This window comes from Phoca vitulina, unplaced genomic scaffold, assembly GCF_004348235.1.
Source record: "Phoca vitulina isolate PV1807 unplaced genomic scaffold, GSC_HSeal_1.0 scaffold24, whole genome shotgun sequence".
NCBI classification, from domain to species: domain Eukaryota; kingdom Metazoa; phylum Chordata; class Mammalia; order Carnivora; family Phocidae; genus Phoca; species Phoca vitulina.
Window position 1 is genome coordinate 18,549,960 of NW_022589727.1, and position 19,833 is coordinate 18,569,792.

General features: G+C 46.9%; 1 protein-coding gene and 1 non-coding gene across 2 annotated transcripts in view; one reads left to right on the forward strand and one right to left on the reverse strand.

Moving 5' to 3' along the window:
* NPC1 (NPC intracellular cholesterol transporter 1) overlaps nucleotides 1-19,833 on the forward strand; it is a 48,011-nt gene that overhangs the window by 18,092 nt on the left and 10,086 nt on the right. The window contains exons 5-14 of the mRNA XM_032421235.1: nucleotides 1,100-1,267; nucleotides 1,840-2,089; nucleotides 4,319-4,392; nucleotides 4,934-5,304; nucleotides 6,711-6,937; nucleotides 9,862-9,962; nucleotides 12,483-12,585; nucleotides 15,938-16,127; nucleotides 16,740-16,922; nucleotides 18,037-18,151. Coding sequence (XP_032277126.1) covers nucleotides 1,100-1,267; nucleotides 1,840-2,089; nucleotides 4,319-4,392; nucleotides 4,934-5,304; nucleotides 6,711-6,937; nucleotides 9,862-9,962; nucleotides 12,483-12,585; nucleotides 15,938-16,127; nucleotides 16,740-16,922; nucleotides 18,037-18,151 — 1,782 coding nt within the window. The remainder of the gene's footprint in view (nucleotides 1-1,099; nucleotides 1,268-1,839; nucleotides 2,090-4,318; nucleotides 4,393-4,933; nucleotides 5,305-6,710; nucleotides 6,938-9,861; nucleotides 9,963-12,482; nucleotides 12,586-15,937; nucleotides 16,128-16,739; nucleotides 16,923-18,036; nucleotides 18,152-19,833) is intronic.
* Nucleotides 15,597-15,703, reverse strand: LOC116642881. Its single transcript, XR_004301412.1, has one exon. It is a non-coding gene; the product is annotated as a U6 spliceosomal RNA (small nuclear RNA).

The following is a 19,833-nucleotide window of genomic DNA, read 5'->3' on the forward strand; positions in this document are numbered from 1 at the left end:
GTCACTCTACCCGAACTGCGTTTCAGGAGTGAGGGTAAAACACGATGAATTTATTAAGTATCTCCTTAAAGTTTAGGGAGGAAGATCCTGGGAGGTTTCTAACAAGTAGGTGTGGTGTCTAAATGGGGTGTCTCTTGATCGGATGGGGGCCCTCAAATGTGGGACAAGGACCAGCTGGAAGCTGGTGGCACGGGCAGTGAAAAAAAAAATCACCTGAGGCAGAACAAAGGGGAGGGTGGGGGGAGTAGGGGAACAGCAGGCTGGGCGGCCGAGGAGAGGCTGTCTGCAATGAGGCAGTGGGTGGGGGCTGTTTTTAGAGGGGGAACATGAGGAGGTATGGCAAGTATGGAATTCTCCCTTTTTTGGTAACTGTGCCTGGTTGTAAGTAGCCCATTGGTCAGTTAGGGTTTATGGATATTTGGAGGTGGGTCACCTGATGGGCCCTTTCTACTTGCCACTGCTCAAGCCTGTGTGCCTGAAGGCGGCCTCTGCAGTAGGGACTGGTAAATGAATGTTAATACAGGACCCATTTCTACTACTTTTTAATGTGCAAAAGATCATTGACATTGTCCATATTTTGTGTATTGTCTTTACGTGTACTAAAATGGAGCCAAAAGGGAGAGTCCATATTAGGTCATTCACATGTGGCCTCTGCCCTAAAACCAGTTTCCTCCTGTAAGTTCCAAACTCTTCAGCCATAGGGCTTCCTGCCTCAGATTTCTGGAACCAGCTTCACTGGCTAAAAAGGCACCAAGGTTCGTTCTTCTCCTTTCTCAGCCTTCGTACATTCGTCTCTGCAGTGGTGATAAGACCTCTCTGAGCTATGTGGGATGATGTAAAGCCTTTCCCGTGTATTTTCTCTGTTTGAGTTACTTGGAATCTAGCCCAGCATATTACGGGCAGGGTGATAAGTCTGTGTCAGGGGTAATCTCCACTCCTGCCCCGAGTGTTTACTGTGTCTCGCCCACCAGCCCATGACCCATGACTTCTGAGCGCCGTGCACATGGCCGCGCCCGCATTCAAGGAACCTTTTGTAAGTTCTCCCCCAGTGACTAAAGCAATGTGGTGTTTCAGCCCTTTCCCCTCCTTCCCCTGCCAGCCATGTACAACGCCTGCCGGGACGTGGAGGCCCCCTCCAGTAATGACAAAGCCCTGGGGCTCCTGTGTGGGAAGGACGCTGAAGCCTGCAACGCCACCAACTGGATCGAGTACATGTTCAATAAGGACAACGGCCAGGCGCCTTTCACCATCACACCCATTTTCTCAGGTAGACTCCCAAGTTTGGCACATTTATGATGTGGCTTTAGAGCCCAGGAACCTTAGTCTGCGACAGGAAGATAAACAAATTCAGATAACTAGTTCCTGGACTTTGTCTCCAGTGAGAGAGGTAACTAGAACATTCTCTCCCCACCCCCTGGTTAATTTAGGGGCTGGCAGTGAGCACGGAGGAGGAGGAATTGCCTTCAGGTGCTGCCACCCAATTGAAAGAATGAGCCTGGGTTTTTGTTTTGTATTTTTTAAAAGCCAGAGCATTAGGGAGGCCTTTTAAGGAGCCCCGCAATCCTGTTAGACTCACTCCTCGATGGAGGTTTACTGTGGAATGTGGGGTACTCCGATCTCAGGGACTTGTGCCCGAAGTTATTGGAAGGAACTCAGACTTTTACAGGACGAGGCAGCAAAACATCGTGTGATCAGATGGAAGCCTCTGATCCTTTTTGCTCTTGCGGTGGTGGTCCCGTGTGTCGTCAGTGTGCTCCATCACTGGGTTCCAATATCATCGAACGCAGACTTTGTCACTTGTTTTACTGAGCTATTCACTCGAGCCCATGCTCCCCGCAGATCTTCCGGCCCATGGGATGGAGCCCATGAACAATGCCACCAAGGGCTGTGATGAGTCTGTGGACGAAGTCACGGGGCCATGCAGCTGCCAGGACTGCTCGGCCGTGTGTGGCCCCAAGCCCCAGCCGCCGCCCACTCCAGCTCCCTGGACACTCTTGGGCCTGGACGCCATGTACGTCATCATGTGGACCGCCTACATGGCGTTCTTGCTCGTGTTTTTTGGAGCATTTTTTGCCGTGTGGTGCTACAGGTGAGCGGTTCTGTGATCCCCAGGGCGAGGAGAGCAAGGTGCCCAGGTGGCACGCCCAGCTTTCGCCTGGCGGTCCTTGGTTAACTAAACCGAGAAACAAGGATCACGTGAATGCACTCCATGATTGCTTATGTCCTGTAGTTAATCAGTAAGCAGTCAAAGATCTGCTTAGACATTTGAACATTTGAAGTTGGTTTCATTGATTTATTCAAAACGATGAGTGAGTTTTATTTTTATTTATTTATTTTTTTAAGATTTTATTTATTTATTTGACAGAGAGACACAGTGAGAGAGGGAACACAAGTAGAGGGAGTGGGAGAGGGAGAAGCAGATTTCCCGCGGAGCAGGGAGCCCGATGTGGGGCTCGATCCCAGGACCCTGGGATCATGACCTGAGCCAAAGGCAGACGCTTAACGACTGAGCCACCCAGGCGCCCACGATGAGTGATTTTTAAAGCACTGTGCATTACCCACCCATTCTTTAACAGAAAGTCTTAAGAGCTGAATCTGATTCAAATCTAATTAAATGCAGTACTGTCTGCAGTCCTTTTAGATACTCGCATCTTGATTAGGAAGTACGTTTTATCTTTTTGTTTTGAAATAATGTTAGAATTACCAGGAAGTTGCAAAAATAATAGAATTTATATGTACCCTTTACGCAGCTTCCCCTAATGTTATGACTTATGTCACTCACAGTATGTAATTACCAGAACCCCAAAAATGACGTTGGTGTAGTAGTATTAGCTAAAGCACACACTTTGTTCAAGTATCACCAGGAAAACCTTCCTCTGCTGCCCTTGTTCTGTTCAGGACCCCACTCCACATTCACCTTCTGTTCATTACTTTCCCCCAGTCCGTGACAGATTTTCTGGAATTTTTTTATGGCCTGGACACTTTTGATAAGTACTGGAGAGTTATTTTGTAAAATGTCCCTCAGGCTTTATCTGATCAGATCTTTATCTGATCTCGCGATCAGATTGAGGTTACGTGTTTGTGACAAGAGTATCAGAGAAGTGATGGGTCTTTCTCAGCATCTCGTTTCGGTGCTACACGATCTCGATAGGTCTCTTCACTGGTGATATTAACTTTCGTCACTGGGTGAAGAGGGTGTCTGCTGGGTTTCTTTCCTGTAGAATTGCGGCTTCTCCCTTTGGAGTTGATCAATATCCTAAGGGAGATAGGTCAAAACTGGGCTGATACCTTGTTTCTCCTAAAACTGTCCACTGATTGTAGCATCCACTGGTGGCTCTTGTCTGTGGCGGTTACTGCTGTGTTGTTTGCCCGATGGTGATTTGGTGGTTTGGTTGTATTTCTTCTACCTTTACTAGTTGGACTTACTCTGTACACACAGTTATCCTTCCTGCTCTACTTCATTATTGATTCAATTATATTTATATCATGGACTTTTTTTTTTTAGTTTTGTCGGCTCTATTCAACACTGTCCTTTGTTTTGTTGCTCAGATTTTTCCAGTTTTGACCATTGAGAGCGCCTTCTGGTTGACTCCTGTGTTTTGTTTTGTTTTTAACATGCCCCACCTTTCTCAAGTGTGTACTTAGTTTCTGGAATCACAAGATGTTCCAGACTCATCTTGTATTTTCCCTGCCCCAGCCCTGGAATCCACCTCTTCCACAGGGAGCCCTCGTTCCTTGTGTTGTAGACGGATGTAGACTGATGTTTAGAACGATGCTCTAGGCACTAGGTATGCGAATTGCCGTTCGCTGCTTTTAAAGGACCTAAAGTTTTAAACCTAAATGAAGGCTACAAGGTGAAACTATCCTTTATTAATCTGTTTTTTAAATACCTTCTTAGGGGTGCCTGGGTGGCACAGTCGGTTAAGCATATGACTCTTGATTTCAGCTCAGGTCGTGACCTCAGGGTGGTGAGGTTGAGCCCTGCATCGGGCTCCGCCCTCAGTGTGGAGTCTGCCAAAGTTTCTCTCTCCCTCTGCCCTTCCCCCTGTCTCTGTGCTCACGCTCTCTCTTGCACTCTCTCTCTCAAATAAATAAATTCCCCCCCCCCAAAAAAAATACCTTCTTAAATTTTCTCCTGAGACTGGTGAGCAGGACTTAGAGCAAGGGAACCTGGCGGGGAGGGGGGTGTGGGTAGTGGTTCAGGAGGAAGAGGACAGAATGAGGAAGTAAGCTTTTAATGGGGTTACAGGACTGTTAGAAAAACAGCCTCATTATGTCAGAGGTCCACTGATACTACTTATGTGCTTTTATTTTTCAGAAAGCACTATTTTGTCTCCGAGTACACGCCCATTGATAGCAACATCGCTTTCTCTGTAAATGCCAGTGACAAAGGTAGGCGCATCTGTACTTACACGGTTAGGAGTGCGTGGGCTCCAGTGTTGGTTTCCTCCGCAAGCATCTCTGCACCGGTCTGGGCCAGGCAGTGTGCCCATGTCAAGGACACGGCTGTGATCCAGACAGATGGGTCCTGGCCGAGCTGGCAGACAGGAGCAAGTCCTGAGTAACCGTAGTAGGACAGTTAGGCACGGGGGCAAGAGCCGGAGGGGCTGGTGGAACAGGCGGAGGGCAGGTGTAGCCGGAAAGCTGGCTGGGACCCGCTGTGGACAGAGCGCTCAGAGCACTGTGCCCCTGAGCGAGCATCGCTCCTCGGGCAGGGGGGGACGGCTGTCACGGTGGGCAGGCAAGCAGGGTGACTTCCTGAGCAGGTAGGTGCTGAGGGTCGGGGTGGGGGGAGCAGCGCAGGACCCCGTGCCACCCCCGGTGCGGGCACAGTGCCCGCCCATGTGGCAGTAGCTAACGCTTTCCCTGTTCCGGCTTTCAGGAATGGCCTGGCCCTTAACCTCCACCCTCCCTTCCTCTCCCGCTCTTCCAGGGGAGGCGTCGTGCTGCGACGCGCTCGGTGCGGCATTCGAGGGCAGTCTGAGGCGGCTCTTCTCCCAGTGGGGCTCTTTCTGCGTCCGAAACCCAGGCTGCGTCATCTTCTTCTCCCTGGCCTTCATCGCCGCCTGTTCGTCAGGCCTGGTGTTTGTGCAGGTCACGACCAACCCAGTGGACCTGTGGTCCGCCCCCGGCAGCCGGGCGCGCCTGGAGAAAGAGTACTTTGACACGCACTTTGGGCCCTTCTTCCGCACGGAGCAGCTCATCATCCAGGCCCCCCACACCAGTGTGCACACTTACCAGCCGTACCCCTCGGGGTCCGACGTGCCCTTCGGGCCCCCGCTCGACGTAGGGATCTTGCACCAGGTAATGTGCTCTTAGCAGAAATCAGTCCCGGGAGTCCAGGGGTGTGCTAGCTGGCTTTTCCATGTGGACCAGTTCTACCTGATGTCAGAATGAGGCTGAACGTAGTGGGAAAGCTTGAAAATCTCAACAGTGAGAAAAGGAAAGGTGCTTTTCGTTTACTTTTTCAAGAAAGTAAACGGTGGATGTTGAACTTAATGAGAAATTGACTGTAGACTGCTTGTGTATTTACTTCATATAGCAGGTTGGCTTCTTTCTTGAAATTGAGATGAACATTTCTCCATTGAAGCAGAATGTATAATTTACCTTAGTCAATTTTTCCCTTGGTAATTGAAAAGTAATGTGCCAGGACCCCAAGGAATGAAGCCTCTTATGCTGTGCTGGGGGTCCAGGAAGGAGCTACTGCTGACCCCCCCTGCAGGAATGAATTTATCATTGCCTGAATGTGGGCCCCAGCCTGCTTTTGGTAAGAGGTGCATTCGGAATGAGATCCGTCCCGTTCTCTTACAGAGGCCTTGAAGCCTTCCCATTTTCCCTGGTCACACTTGCCCTGGAGAACGCTGTCTATGAATAAATGGCATCCCATGGATTTTTTTTGATGAGCAGTTGCACAATCACGTGATTTTTCTTTGAAATATGGCTCTTGCCTACAGAAAGTCTTTTATCTCGAGAAACATCAAAATGGTCTCAAGACTTCAGAATTTTTCCTTTTTTTTTTTTTTTTTTTTAAGATTTTGTTTATTTGACAGAGTGAGAGAGTATAAGCAGGGGGAGTGGCAGGGAGAGGGAGAAGCAGACTCTCCGCTGAGGCTGAGCAGGGAGCCCCATATGGGATCATGACCTGAGCCAAAGGCAGACGCTTAGCCGACTGAGCCACCCAGGCGCCCTGTAGCAGAATCTTTTCTCCACCCAATGACTGTTGCTTTTTCCCAACTTGTTCTAAAAGATGCACAATGTAGTCATTTATCTCCCGAAACGTATTCTGTGTTAGGAAATATGGGCATATATGTAAACGACTAGCACAGAGCAAGGAGTAGCGGGCGTTTTGTTGGTAAGAGGGTGCGATCGGGAGGTCCGGGCACATAGGCCCTGTGGTTCACCGCTGCGGGGGGGGCGGGGAAGGGCGGATGTTTGTGTGTCCTGCACTGAGTTCTGTCCTGGTGACAGTGTCCCCTGCCGCCTCTCGGACGCCTCTCAGCAGGGTCTCTCTCCCAGCTAGCTGTCTCTGAGAGGGGGCTCCTGGTGCTGTCAGATACATTACCACAGCACGTCTTAGTCCTCTTCCTTGTGTGAGGAAGCATTTTCCCCAAATACTTTTTATCTTCTGACCTGTCAGGGCAATAACGATTAGTCACAATCTGAGAGAAATCTGATGTGTTTCTGGATTTGTTTTTAAAATCTTCTTTCAGGTTCTTGACTTACAAACCGCCATTGAAAATATCACCGCATTTTATAACAATGAGACCGTGACACTTGAAGACATCTGCGTGGCCCCCCTCTCACCCTATAACAAGAACTGCACCATTATGAGCGTGTTAAATTACTTCCAGAACAGCCATTCCATGCTGGACCACAAAATAGGCGATGACTTCTTTGTGTATGCAGATTACCACACGCACTTGCTATACTGTGTACGGTATGTGGCGGGAGATGGTCATTCATTCATCCCACTGACCTGGGAGCACTTGCTGTCGCTACACACGGTTGTTGGTGCCAGAGACCCAGCAGTGAGCACACAGCATGTCCCTGCCCTGCGAAGCACACGTTCGAAAGCAGGGAGACCGGCACTGAATAAATAGATGTATGCTCGTGCCAGGTAGAGATGAGAGCTTTGGAGAAGTTCAGCCCGGCAAGGAGATGAGTGCAGTGGGGGTGTGCCGCTTTAGATGGAGTGGACACCTGCTCACACGGAAAGGAGAGGAGGGAGCCTGTGAATATTGGAGGGAAAAGTGTTCCAAGTACACAGGCCGCAAGTACAAAGGTCCTGGGGTGGGAGTGTTCATAGTGTATAAACTGAGCCTTTAACTCATGCCTGGAATGAAAACACATAGTTGCATCTGCCATACCACCAGTGGCATCGTAGTACAAAAACAGAAGCCTGTAGTGCTTTTTCCTGTCTTAAAAATATGAATTTATACCATGATACCAGATTGTTTTTAAAATGTTGGGGCACCTGGGTGGCTCCGTCAGTTAAGCTTCCGGCTCTTGGTTTCAGCTCAGGTCATGATCTTGGGGTTGTGAGAAGAAGCCTCACGTCAGGCTCCACATTCAGCGTGGAGTCTGCTGGAGCTTCTCTTCCTTTCCCTCCGCCCCTCTCATGCATTCATGTACACACATACACCCTGTCTCTCTCAAAATAAATGAACGAAAACGTGCAGTGTCCCCTTGAGAAGTGAGGGTAGGATTGGTGCGCAGTTCAGACTGGAGGGCGCTGAAGCGGCTTCCCATTGGAGGCCCATCTAGCTGGGCAGGCTGCAATTATCATTTGCATTAGTCACAGTGCTTGGTGACTGTGACGTGATGTTTAGGTCTATGCCCATGGCAGGGAGAGCAGCCTGCACTTGATAGGCCTGCTGTCCCTGAATGCCCTCACGTGGCCTGGAGACAGTCGTTCAGCCAGTCAAACAGCCACCGTGGCTGTTGGGTCACTTTGGGGACAGAGAAATTATTCCTTGTCATTTTTTAAAAAGATTTTTTGTTTATTTTAGAGAGGACGAGAGTATACACGCGAGTCAGGGGAGGTGCAGAGAGACTCTTTCGAGCACACTCCCCCCTGAGCGTGGAGCTGGACATGGGGCTCGATCCCACAACCCTGAGATCATGACCTGAGCCAAAGCCAGGAGTCAGATGCCCAGCTGACTAAGCCACCCAGTGCCCCTATTCCTTGTCACTTCTGAGTGTGCTGTCAACTAACCACATCTCTGGAGCCAGCCACTCTGACCTCTGGTCTGGTCTGGTGGCCTTAAGCTCTGTTCTGTTTTTGTTACTGGGATGTGATCTTGAGGTGCTTAGGCTGCATTTGCTCTATTTCCTAAAACAGTAATGGCACGCCCGTATACGCTAAACCAGCGTTCTCCACAGGGTAGATGGTACGGGGCGGCCATGGGCAGTTTGAAAATTGAAAAATTAGTATTCTTCAGTTTTTATATTTAAAGGGAAAAGCTGTTTACTTTCTGTCTTACAAAATGGAGGTCAACAAGATTTTGGCAGAGAGGATGATGCAGGAGACTAGTGTTTTATCCAAGGGGAGATGGGTTCAGGTCGGTGCAGAAACACTGCTGTGGGCCGCCTCGCTCCCACCCGCGGATCTCTGCACTTCTATGTCTCCGGCTCTCACCTCCCTCCAGCTTTTCGTGGGCTTTTCCCCCAGAGGTCCTGCACGCCTGGCAAACCCGGTGCACCCAGAACCAAGCACAGATCTCCTCCTTCCCCCGTATCCCCTGTATCGTGTGATGGCACCAACATCTACAGTTACTCAAACTCGAGGCTGTATCTCTTCATCCGTCCTCAGCCTTACCTCCCTTATGTAATTCTCACGGATTTTAGCCTCTGGATGAGCTCTCAAATCCATGATGTGGTGGCAGGGTCCCCTGTGTGGGCTGATGGGACTTGGCTTCTGGCTACATCCCTGCAGCCTGTTTGCCCCACGCGGGTGGCCTGACCTCCAGTCGGAGCCCATTAGCCACGGGCTCTGAAGGGCCGAGCTTCAGGTCATCTGTGAGAACCTTCCTGAGTGCCCAGCAGAGGTCTGGCTCAGAATGTGTTCTGGAATGCTGGTCCCCCCACTGGCTGTCTTCACAGCACCACCCTTGCCTGGACCCTTGCACGAACCTGACTGGTCTGCGGGCTTTTCCTCCCCTTTCCGTCCCACTTCTAGACCTTCTTCCATTTTACCACCTGAGTTATATGTGTAAAACAGCTCATGACATCCTTTTCCCCCAGGTCTCTAATTGCTCCCCAGTGCCTGAAGGGTAATAATCCAAACCATGCAGCAGGGCACTTAATCCTTTTTTTCATTGTCTGTCCCTCACCCTTTCCAGCCCTGTCCCTTCCCTCAGAAGTCCTCCCCTTTGTAGGCGCCCCATGCTCTAGACAGGACTTGGTGTGGCTCCTCACACGGCCATCTTGTTGCTCTCTTCTCCCACGTCCCTGTTCTCATTCTTTCTTCTCTTCCCATGTTGCGGTCGTAAGAGCACCTTCAAACCACCCCCCAGGTGCATCCCCCCCAGCCTTAGAGACCTGCTTCCATACAGCCTCCTCTTTTTGGCGGCAGTCTTCTCTGTGTGTTAGCTGCTCCCTCGTCTGCGCCATGCACCGCGTGAGCTCTGTTCCCGTGTGCGCCGTGCGCTGTGCCGTACTGACCGCATCGTGCTGGGTTGGCGTGAGTCTGGCTCCCAGAGGCACGTGCTGGACCGCATTACTCACCTAAGGAACCACAGGGCCCACATGGTGCTTAGGATATCTTCGGCGTCTTTAACTGTTCGTTGTGTAAATGTTTAGGTCTCTGTGATGTCTTGAGGCTTGTTCTAACTGGGAGGTGTTTTCTAAACCACTTCGCAGGGCTCCTGCCTCTCTGAATGATACCAGTTTGCTCCATGATCCTTGCCTGGGTACGTTTGGTGGGCCAGTGTTCCCGTGGCTTGTGTTAGGAGGCTATGATGGTAAGTAAGAGAAGCTTCTGCTTTTCCTGTTGATAAAGTAGCCTTGGTTTTGTCACTAAGAGTCAAGTGGTAACTATCCCAAGTGTAGGCTTGCTTTGGGCTTTGGCTTTGGGTTTCCTTCTGGGTTTAAAAGAAGGAGATGATGCACACTTTGGGAAGCTGTCAAAAGCCAAGGATTTTTCACCAGAATATTGCATTTGTGCACCTCCACATAACTCATTGTTCAGTTTCAAGGAGTTCAGGGAACCCTTAGGGAGTCTGTGGACCTCAGGTGAAGAACATCTGTGGGGCGCCTGGGTGGCTCAGTCAGTTAAGTGTCTGCCTTCGGGATTGAGCCCTGTGTCCGGCTCCCTACTCAGCAGAGAACCTGCTTCTCCCTCTCCCTCTGCCTGCCACTCACCTTGCTTGTGCTCTCACGCTCGCTCGCTCTCAAATAAAATCTTAAAAAAAAAAAAAAGTCTGTAATGGGAGTGATATAATATGTGAGATATGGGGAAAAAGAAACAAAGTTGTTCTGTGTTTTCTTCCTAAACCAGTTGGTTCAGAATTGAGACACTGCTGTGGGGGAGGAGCAGTGGGTTTGCTCTTTGCTGGTTGGGTCCTGTGGCCCCTGGAACAGACTGCACCAGGTGTGACGGGGTCATGCTTCAGGTGACAGCCTCAGCAGCAGAAGCCTAATGATAGGCAGCTCAACAGGTTTTTCTCCAGCTCAAGGAAGAGGCCAATTAGATGCTGTTCTCCTCACCCAGTAGGAAGGGATAAGTCCTATCTATATTTAAATTTTACTCTGCCTCATAAAATGCCACTTCTGATCCGTGGGGAAAAGATGGTGTCACCAACTGGCAAGCAGCCATCAAAATTAAATGTGATCTCTACTTATTCCTTCCATCCACATAAACTCCAGATGTGTCAAAAACAGATGTATAAGAAGCGAAGCTATTAAAGATCTAGAAGAAAATATGGGAGGAATTTTCAGAAATAATTTTAAAATGGAGAAGGCATTTTCTAAGTGAGACAGAAAAAACCCAGAAGCCACAAAAGGAAACATTGATGAATTTGACTACATAAGAATTTAAAATTCCTATGTGGAAAAGAAGCATCATAAACTTAAAAAAAAGGGGGGGGGGCAACTAAACCAGAGGGGGAAGAAAAACAGTACACATAATGGATAGCGTGTCCTTGATATATAAAGGGCTCTTGTGAAAAGAAAAGGCCAGCAACCCAGAAGAAAAGTGGGCAAAGCCATATGAAAGTTAACAAAAGAACAAACACACAGGGCTGTTCATTATATGGGGGAAATGCCTCACCTCACTCCTAGATAGTGAAATGCACCTCACTTCAGTCTTTGTACCTAACACAGGGGCAAAGACCTAAGAGTTTGATAAACCCTCTGTGGGCGAACGTGATAGGGACCCCATTGCTGGCGGGAGTGTAAATGGTTCCTAGAATGTAAGCTCCAGGAAGGCAGGGATTTTCCTCTTTTGTTCACTGATACATATCCAGAGTACCTAACATAATTAATGCCTGGCACGAAGCAGGGTCTCAGTAAATGTCTTGCTGAATAAAGAAATGAAAAAGAGGATAGCCTCTTTGAAGGGCAGTTTGGGGGAATTTATCAAAATTGCAATTGCACATACCTTTTGATTCAGTGCTTCTACTTATAAGAATTGATTCTCCAAATATGTACTTTACACATGAAAAGTATTTCCCAGGTTATTCTTTGTAGTACTTTTGTTTATAATTTTAAAAATTGCAAAAATGTCCATCATCTGGAGATTGGTTAAATTATACTAGAAAATAAGATACAGCAGAAAAAAAGCTCTTTATGTCCTGAAATGGAGCCATCTCCAAGATACAAATTAAAAAATGTAATGTGCAGGACAGTGTGTTGCTAGTCAGTTGGGCGTCTGCCTTCGGCTCAGGTCATGGTCCCAGGGTCCTGGGATCGAGCCCCGCATCGGGCTCCCTGCTCGGCGGGAAGCCTGCTTCTCCCTCTGCCTGTCGCTCCCCCTGCTTGTGTACTTGCTTGCGTGCTCGCTCTCACAAATACATGAATACAATATTTAAAACTATATATATATTAAACTATATAAATATTTATGTTATATTTTTAAAAAAAGGAAAGGGCAAGAATATATGTGTTTGCTTGAGCATGCATGGAGTGTCTCTGGAAATAGTTCAGATGGTGGGGAGGAGAACTAAGAGCATGGAACGAGGACTGGGGAAGGAGAGTCTGCATGGATCACCTTTCTGCTTGAAATTTTTACCACGCACATGCTACATAGTTAAAGAAGTTACTCATTCTGAATGAAACTGCCCATGTCAGATTCTAGAGCATCCTTTTTATTCATTAACTGAGCTGCACAGACACTATGTCAGTGAACTGGTTTTTGTTCTTAGAGCATAGACTACAGCCCCCGTGAGAAATCAGTCATCTCGTGGTCTCGGGATTTTCCCTCGTGTTTATCTAATTTTCTGCCTGCTTCTCATCTTCTGGATGTCCCATTTTTCCCATTCTAGATCAAAACTACAATAATGCCACAGCCCTTGTGATTACCTTTCCTGTCAATAATTACTACAACGATACAGAGAAGCTCCAGAGGGCCCAGGCCTGGGAGAAAGAGTGAGTTGCTGTCTTTGTTCTGTGGGAAGCTGGGCGCTAATAGAATGCACTGAAACTTCATTCAGCTAAATTAACCAACAACAGATCTAAGTCATTTTTTTTCCTGCTTGGTACTAATGATGCTAAGAAAAAAGTCTATAAGGCAGTTCATCCGTAAACGTTGTGTGAATAGATACCCTGCACAGGAATGCGAAAGTCTACATTCCGTGCACCCATCTCTCACAGCAAGCCACCGGGAGCAAGCTAGATGCACATTAGTAAGGGACACGCACGGTAGGAAATCCTGGGGTCACTAAAGATAGGTGAATAGATGATTCCAGATGAAGGACATAAAAGCTGCAATCAGCATGCCTAGGGAAATATATGCTGTACATGCTGTCCATCCCTAGAAAAATCTCAAGCACGGGACCCGGGAAATTGTTAACTCTGTTTATAGCCCGTAGATAATAGGACAGAGGGCAGAGGAGGACAGGACACTTTGACCCTTTATACCTTTCAGTGCTTTTTGTTTTAACAGCTTTGTTGGAATATAAATCCCATACCGGACATTTCACCCAATTAAAGCGTGATCCAGCAGCTTTTAGTGTATTCATTGATATGCAACTGTCACCACAGTGAATTTGAGAACTTTTTTGTTTTTTAATCTCAAAAAGAAACCCCATCTCCTTTAGCTATCACCCCACATCGTCATCCTCCCACCTCCCAGCCCTGCGCACCCATTGATCTACTTTCTGTCTCCATATGATAATTGTATTCTGGACATTTACTTGAATGGAAGCATATACGCGGACTTCTGTGTCTGGCTTCTTTCCCGTAGCGTGTTTCCAAGGTTCATCCAAGTTACAGCATGTATCAGTACCTCATTCCTTTCTATGGCTGCATAATGGTTCATCCTGTGGATATGCCTCATTTTTATCCATCATCAGTTGATGCACATTTGGGTGGTTCCTACCTTTTGGCCATTATGAATAATGCCTCTGTAGACATTCATATACAAGTTTTTGTGTGAACTTTAATACGTTTCCATTTCTCTCGGATATATACCTAGGAGTAGAATTGCTGGGTCATACGGTAACTCTTTGAAGAATTGCCAGATTGTTTTCCACGGTGGCTGCACCGTTTTACATTCCCACCAGCCTGTATGAGGGGTCCTATTTCTCCACATCCTCGTGAACACTTGTTATGTGACCTTTTGGTTCTGGCCATCCTAGTGGGTGTGAGGTGGTATCTCAGTGTGGTTTTGATTTGCATTTCCCTGATGGCTACTGATTGCAGGCATCTTTTCTTGTGCTTGCTGGCCATCCGTATAACTATTCCTATCCTTTGCCCACTTTTAACTGAATTATCTTTATTTTTACTGTTAAATTATAAGAATTCTTATATGTTCTACAAGTCTACCGTCAGCTATATGATTTCCAGGTATTTGCTCCCAGTTTCTTTGTTTTGTTTGTTCTGTTTTCTCGCTGGTGCCCACTGAAGCACGAGTTTTTAGTTTTAAAGTCCCAATTTTTTAGTTTTTTCTTTTGTTGCTCAAACTTTTGGTGTCCTATCTGAGAAACTATGGCTTGATCCAAGGACATGGCAATTTATGCCTGTGTCTTCGGAGGATTTTAGAGTTCTAGCTCTCACATTTAGGTCTTTGATCCACGTGAGTTCATTTTTTCATGTAATGTGCTAATCCAGATGATCCTGGGCCATTTGTTGAGAAGATGACTCTTTCTTTCATTGAATAGTCTTGCCACCTTGTCGAAAATTAGGTGACCACAGATACATGATTTCTTTTGAGACTCTTAGTTGTGTTCCTTTGATCTTCTTGCCTGTCCTTATGCTTGTACCGCACTGTCTTGATTACTGTCATTCTGTAGAAAGTGTGAGATCGAGAAGTGTGTTCTCAAAGTCCTCCTTTGTTCTTCTTGAAAAAGAAGGGTTTAGCTCTTCTGGGCCCCTTTCAATTCCAAATGTGAATTTTAGAATTAGCGTTATCTTTTGTGGTGTATATATATATACAATGGAATATTATGCAGCCATCAAAAGGAATGAGATCTTGCAATTTGCAACGACGTGGATGGAACTGGAAGGTGTTATGCTGAGCGAAATAAGTCAATCAGAGAAAGACATGTATCATATGATCTCACTGATATGAGGAATTCTTAATCTCAGGAAACAAACTGAGGGCTGCTGGAGTGGTGGGGGGTGGGAGGGATGGGGTGGCTGGGTGATAGTCATTGGGGAGGGTATGTGCTATGGTGAGCGCTGTGAATTGTGCAAGACTGTTGAATCACAGACCTGTACCTCTGAAACAAATAATACAATATATGTTAAAAAAAAAAAAAAAAGAAGAAGAAGATAGCAGGAGGGGAAGAATGAAGGGGGGGAAATCGGAGGGGGAGACGAACCATGAGAGATGATGGACTCTGAAAAACAAACTGAGGGTTCTAGAGGGGAGGGGGTGGGAGGATGGGTTAGCCTGGTGATGGGTATTAAAGAGGGCACGTTCTGCATGGAGCACTGGGTGTTATGCACAAACAATGAATCATGGAACACTACATCAAAAACTAATGATGTAATGTGTGGTGATTAATGTAACAATAAAAAATTAAAAAAAAAGAATTAGCGTATCTTTCTATGAAGAAGTCAGCTGGGATTCTGATAGGGATTGCATTGAATTTGTAAATCAACTTTTAAAAGTTTGTTCTGTGAGCATATATCTTTATTATAATATGCTTCATTTAGAAATCCTTTTTATTTATTTTTTTAAAAGATGTCCCTTTTTTTTTTTTTTTAGATTTTATTTATTTGACAGAGAGAGACACAGCGAGAGAGGGAACACAAGCAGGGGGAGTGGGAGAGGGAGAAGCAGGCTTCCCGCAGAGCAGGGAGCCCGATGTGGGGCTCGATCCCAGGATGCTAGGATCATGAGCCGAAGGCAGACGCTTAACTACTGAGCCACCCAGGCGCCCCTAGAAATCCTTTTTAGTAAAAAAGAAATGAGACCATGAACCAACTTTTTTTTTATAATGGAATGCTTCACGAATTTGCTTGTCATCTTTACGCAGGATCCATGCTAATCTTCTCTGTATCGTTCCAATTTTAGTATACGTGCTGCCGAAGCCAGCACCACGAGCCAACTTTTAAACTTGTCCTAAACTTGTTTCAAGTGATAGAAACTTCAGCATGTCTGGAACTTTGTAATCTGGGGTTGTCTCACCTTCTGGTCCCCAGTGTCAAGAATCCTAATATAGGGTACAGGTTAAGGAAGCATGGCTTTTGTGTCCTAGAAGTTGGGAAGGCGTTTCTCACTTAGCTGTCACTAAGTTTTAACTAAGAATATAAAATTTGTTCACACTTTTAGGTTTATTAATTTTGTGAAAAACTACGAGAATCCAAATCTGACCATTTCTTTCACTACTGAGCGAAGTATTGAGGATGAACTGAATCGTGAAAGTAACGGTGATGTCTTCACTGTTCTGATCAGCTATGCGGTCATGTTTCTGTACATTTCCATAGCCTTGGGCCACATCAAAAGCTGTAGCAGGTTTCTAGTAAGTGGTGTGTGTGTGTATGTTGGAGAGAAATGACAGTGCACAGCATGATATCATATTTTTGCCTTTACTTTTTTGGGGGGTGGGGTGGGGTGGGTAGAAGGGCAGAGGGAGAGAGAAAAAGAAAATCCTGAGCAGGCTCCACGCCCAGCTGGAGCCTGACACTCGATCTCATGACCCTGAGATCATGACCTGAGCTGAAATCAAGAGTCAGATGCTTGACCAACTGAGCCACCCAGGCGCCCCTGCCTCTACTTAGTTAATCCTAAATCATTAGGTTCAAAACTGGTTTACATTCCCCTGTTTTCATTGTATGTAATATTTTCTATTTCCTGCATGTGTTTTCTTCAGTTCCAAATTTTTGGTTTATTTTAAACTTACACTTTATTCCCCACAATCCAGTTTTTCCTAATTTGGCTACACCATCACCTAAGAATTGAAGCCCGTAAAACTTGTTGCCAGGGAAGACCTAGAACATTTTTCATATCTTTTCTCAAACTCGGAGAGGACTTTGAACTCCAAATCGGTCGTACCCAAAAAGAGGTAAAATGAGGACCTTTTAGTCATAGGAGAGATGACAGTCTGACGATTTGTCTTTGTTGCATGTCTTAGGTGGATTCTAAAATCTCCCTTGGTATCGCTGGCATCCTCATTGTGTTGAGCTCAGTGGCGTGCTCATTGGGCATCTTCAGTTACGTTGGGATCCCCCTCACCCTCATTGTGATTGAAGTCATCCCATTCCTGGTGCTGGCTGTCGGTGTGGACAACATCTTCATTTTGGTCCAGACCTACCAGGTATGTTTCCATAGTCTCACAGAGCTTGCCGTCGGACCAAGTAGCGGGCTCCATTAATGGCTGTTCCGCTCCATGCAGAGTACTTGTGAGTGTGGACAGTGAGACAGCTTTGTTTCCTGTTCTCTGTGTTGCTGATTGGTGTCCATAACTTGTTTGGGACATTTTGAGACCAAGAAGTTCATCCTTCTCTTTGTTTGGGGAAATAGGTATAAAGTGAGAATTGTGTTTTAAAGATTTTTTTTTTTTAATGAGAGAGAGAGAGAGAGAGTGCAGGGACAGTCAGGCTCCATGCTGAGCACGAAGCCCGACTCGACTTGATCCCAGGACCCTGAGATCATGACCTGAGCTGAAACCAGGAGTCAGACACTTAACTGACTGAGCCACCCAGGTGCCCTGAGAATTCAGTTTTAAGTATGTGTGCAAGAAGGGCTTGCGTGCTTGTGAAAAATATTTTGGATACAACTGTTATTAAAATGAGTCTCCAATAGTGTAGAAGAATCAAAGATTTGTCAGAGATGCCACTAAAAAGATAGGTCAGCATAGGACCTGCTGATGTAGAAAATGGTCTCAGTCATGATTTTTTCTCTCCTGGTGGCCTTACTTGGAGACTCAGTGGCACAGAAGAGTGTCACTTAATGGTCCAGCCACCTGCAGCCTGCGTTCTGTGTATTTTCCTGATAAGATGATCCAGTCTTCCCTTGAGCTTCTCACCTGTTACCTAGCTCCGGGGCTTAGTGATTACTCTGGATGGATTATCATGACAAGTTTTGGTCCCGCATCAAAGTTTATCTACAATAAGTAGAAGCTCCTAATCATTTTTCATTACCATTGAGTTAACACAAAGCAACAAAGAAGCAAAGAGATGGCATTGTTATTTAGAAATGTTAATGGCCCGGGGCGCTTGGGTGACTCAGTCATTAAGCATCTGCCTTCCCGCTCAGGTCATGATCCCAGGGTCCTGGTGCTCGGCGGGAAGCCTGCTTCTCCTCCTTCCTCTCCCCCTGCTTGTGTTCCCTCTCTCACTGTGTCTCTCTCTGTCAAATAAATAAATAAAATCTTAAAAAAAAAAAAAAGAAATGTTAATGGCCCGTGTTTTGTTTTTTGTTTTTTTAAGCGCGATGAACGTCTTCAAGGAGAAACTCTGGATCAACAGCTGGGCAGGGTCCTAGGAGAAGTGGCTCCTAGTATGTTCCTGTCATCCTTTTCAGAGGCTGTAGCATTTTTCTTAGGTAATTACTCTGAAGTCTACCAATCCCACCGTTTTCTGAGCCTGGGGGTAGAAGGATCTGGGTATCTGAATATGTCCCTTTGTGTTGCTTCCTTGTTTAAGCTTTGATCTGTAATCAGAAAATATCAGAGTGGACCACAAGAAAAATTAGTGGCAGTATCTTGGGTATCATTTTGGAAGTGTCCTCTTTTTTTTTAGAGGGGGGAGGGGCAGAGGGAGAGAGAGACTCTTAAGCAGGCTCCACGCCCAGCGCAGAGCCTGATGCGGCGCCCCATCTCACGACCCTGAGATCATGACCTGAGCTGAAATCAGGAGTCGGCTGCCCGACTGACTGAGCCACCCAGCGGCCCTCGTCTTTCTCATGTTGTTCATGACAGTGTGGATGTTGGGGTCCGGGCTGACAGATACCCTAGAACTCCTCTGCTGCTTTCCCTTTTTGGCACCCATGGCAAATGTGGATCTTTGAAAATGGCATTCCCACATCCCCACAGGGGCCTTGCCAACACCCCACTCTGAGTGAAATCCACAGGCACAGACAGTCTTTCTCGGTCCACACAAATCATCGGGGAAGCAACCTCATTAACGAGCCAAGGTCCTTGGACCTCACCTCACTGCAAGGAGCCAGAATAAGCTGGAACAAAAACCAGCGCTTCCTGTCTTTCTTTCTTCTGGAGAAATCACCATGCAGCCTCACTAGCAGGGCTGTCTGCCCCCGTCTCTGTGTGGGAACAGTAGGACGAGAAAACCGAGTGCGTCTTCTGAGCAGGAGGCTGGATTAGAAATGCCATCATTCCGCCTGGGCCACAGGCAGAAACGCCTCCGTGGGCTGCCGGCTCCTGTCACCCGGGGCTGCTCGTCGGAGGCGGCGGGCTTTCAGAACAGACGCGTGCCAGGGTGCAGGTCCTCCTTTCCACAAAGCAGCGCACTTTCACCTGTGGTCCTTACACTTCCTTTTGATGGATACAGGCGCAGAAAAAGTTATTTTCTCTTGTTTTCTCATCAGAAAATGTGATAGTAGCAACCGATACTGTGTCTCAAGACTGGAATGACTCTGAATGGGGACAGGAGGAGCAGAGGGCTCAGGTCTAAAAAAGGCAGTTACATGTTGCTGGCCTGGTGCTACTAGGTTCAGTTTCTTTTCTTTTTTTTTTTCTAAGTGAAGCTGTGAATCTAGATTTTTGTGTCGAGTCTCATTGTTAAGTATTGGCTACTTTTTTTTTTTTTTAAAGACTTTTAAAGAGAGAACGAGTGGTAGGGAGCGGCAGGGGGGGGAGAGAGAGAAGCAGACTCCTCGCTGAGGAGGCAGCCCGACGCAGGGCTTGATCCCGGGACTCCTGGATCATGACCTGAGCCAAAGGCAGCTGCTTAACCAACTGAGCCACCCAGGCACCCTAATACTGGCTACTTTTTTTAAATGTTTTTTCATCCTAAATATGGACCATACAGGATACGTCTGGCCTGTGGGCTGCTAGTTTGCAGTTTCTGGGTGTTAACCCAGTACTTCTGACTAGGAGCACCCTCATCTGATTGTAACGGAAGTGGGAGACTAATATTGTTGATCTAATAGCAGATGGAAAATACTGCTGTCCAGAGCAAAGCATAGAAGGTGCGAGAAGAAATGACCGATACTGATGGTGCCGAAAGTTCAACATGCATAGATTTGTCTGGAGAGCCTGTTATATA